This window comes from Penaeus vannamei, chromosome 9 (genome assembly GCF_042767895.1).
Source record: "Penaeus vannamei isolate JL-2024 chromosome 9, ASM4276789v1, whole genome shotgun sequence".
NCBI classification, from domain to species: Eukaryota; Metazoa; Arthropoda; class Malacostraca; order Decapoda; family Penaeidae; genus Penaeus; species Penaeus vannamei.
In genome coordinates this window covers 2,994,696-2,996,748 of record NC_091557.1, presented here as the reverse complement: position 1 = coordinate 2,996,748, position 2,053 = coordinate 2,994,696, and the positions used below count along the sequence as shown (strand labels likewise).

Sequence of the window (2,053 nt, the reverse complement as noted above, 5' to 3'; positions counted from 1 at the left end):
GAGAAGAAAAATAGAGTGGTGTAAAATAATAAAAGAAATGTATATGAGTTTTAGAAATATCAAACACATGTGTATATATAAGTATTAAGTGTCACTCTAGTTAGAATATTGATAAATAAATAAATAAACAGAAAGAAACGACAAATCGGCGTGCTCTAGAAAGCGAGGAGAGTTACCAGTTACTCTTTTCCTTTCCACTCTCAAGGTCGCAGTTCTGGCCATGAATCCACAGCATTTCGGAAAAGAGTTTGGCTCAGGTCAAATGCAGAGGTCGTTGCGTCGAAGTGCCCGTTTGACCTCATAGCCAGCGGTCTGGGACCTGGTCCGCTGAGGTCATCGGCGTCGAAGTCGATTCCAGAGGTCGAGAGGAGGTCATGGACCAGAGGGGCGGCGGAGTGTCGACCGCGCAGACCAGATAGCGGTACGGCGAGGGTCTGCTCGGGGAAGGACGTCGGGGAAGAGATTCGGTGGTTCGGGTGCGGTCGGGTCGGTGGCGCTGCCGTCGGGTGAATCGGGAGGTCGAGAGAAGTCGGGTGGCGAGGCTGCGAGGTCACTTGGAGGTCAGAGGCCAAAGCAAGGGGATGGGGGGCGTCTGCGTGGGTGCCTTGGCTTGCTGCTGGGGCGCGGTATAACGGCTCAGGGGCGTAATAAGTTGGCTTAGGCGTTGTATATGATGGCTGAGCGTGTGATATTGATACAGGGGCTTGGTGCACTGGCTTAGGGGTCGTGTATGAGGGTTCGGGAGCGCGGTAAACTGACTTAGGGGTCGTGTATGAGGGTTCGGGAGCGTGGTAAACTGGCTTGGGGGTCGTGTATGAGGGTTCAGGAGCGCGGTAAACCGGCTTGGGGGTCGTGTATGAGGGTTCGGGAGCGTGGTAAACTGGCTTAGGGGTCGTGTATGAGGGTTCGGGAGCGCGGTAAACTGGCTTGGGGGTCGTGTATGAGGGTTCAGGGGCGTGGTAAACTGGCTTAGGGGTCGTGTATGAGAGTTCGGGAGCGTGGTAAACTGGCTTTGGGGTCGTGTATGAGGGTTCAGGAGCGCGGTAAACTGGCTTGGGAGTCGTGTATGCTGGTTCAAGATCGTGATAAACTCGCTCAAGGGCTTCGAATGTTGGTTCAGGGGCGTGATAAGCCGGTTCAGGGGTTTTGTATGTTGGCTCAGGGACGTGGTGGACTGGTCGAGGGGTTTTGTGATTTAGTTTAGGGGCGTTGTATGTTGGTTTGGGGTGTTCGTATGCTTGTCCAGGGGCGTGTGTTGGTATAACGGCCCTGTGTTTTAGTCCAGGGTTCTGGTATACTGGTTTAAGGGTGTTGTATGCTGGGGGCTTGTACCTCGGTCCAGGGGCGTGATATGCTGGTTCAGGGGCGTGATATATTGGCTCAGGGGCGTGATATGGTGGTTCAGGGGCATGATATGCAGGCTCAGGGGCGTGATATGCTGGTTCAGGGGCGTGATATGTTGGCTCAGGGGCGTGGTAAGCCTTGGCAGGGGCGTGGTGAGGGGCGGCTGCGTCGTAGTGGGCCGTCCCCTCGTAGGAGACGGTGGGGTGGTAGCCAGTCTCGTCGGCGTAGTAAGTGACGGTCTGGACGCGGCCGTCGGGGAGGTGCACGAAGTACTTGCCCTCCCTCTTATGGCCGTTGTGCGCTTCCGTGTGGCCAAAGAGGGGCGTGTCGTGGCCGAAAGGGGGCGCGGCTTGATCGCGGCGAACGGCGTACCGGTACTCGTACGGGCGGCTCACCTGGGAAGGTCAGGAAAAGGAGGGGGAGGGGGTTAAGGTCATGAACTCTAATGGCCGTCGGCGGTGGTGGTTAGTTTCGAAACCGCTGGTCATTTCCTCGACTCCCTTTTCATTTTTTGAGAAATGGGAGGTATTCCCTTTCCTTATTTGTCATCATTATTACTCGAGTAATTGCTATGCTTATTCGCAGTATAGTGATGCTGAAATATGATGAAGCGGTTGAATATATTTCAGACCCTTTGTGTCTGTGTGTGATTATGAGTGCGCGTCTGCGTGTGTATATCTGTGTGTGTGATTATGCGTGTGCATGCGTG

At 54.4% G+C, this 2,053-nt stretch overlaps 1 protein-coding gene across 1 annotated transcript in view; it reads right to left on the bottom strand.

Annotated features, from left to right (window-relative positions):
- Nucleotides 1–200: 200 nt before the first annotated feature.
- Nucleotides 201–2,053, bottom strand: part of LOC138862757 (uncharacterized) — a 3,701-nt gene continuing 1,848 nt past the window's right edge. Inside the window, exon 3 of the mRNA XM_070125935.1 lies at nucleotides 201–1,739. Within this exon, the coding sequence (XP_069982036.1) occupies nucleotides 201–1,739 (1,539 nt within the window). The remainder of the gene's footprint in view (nucleotides 1,740–2,053) is intronic.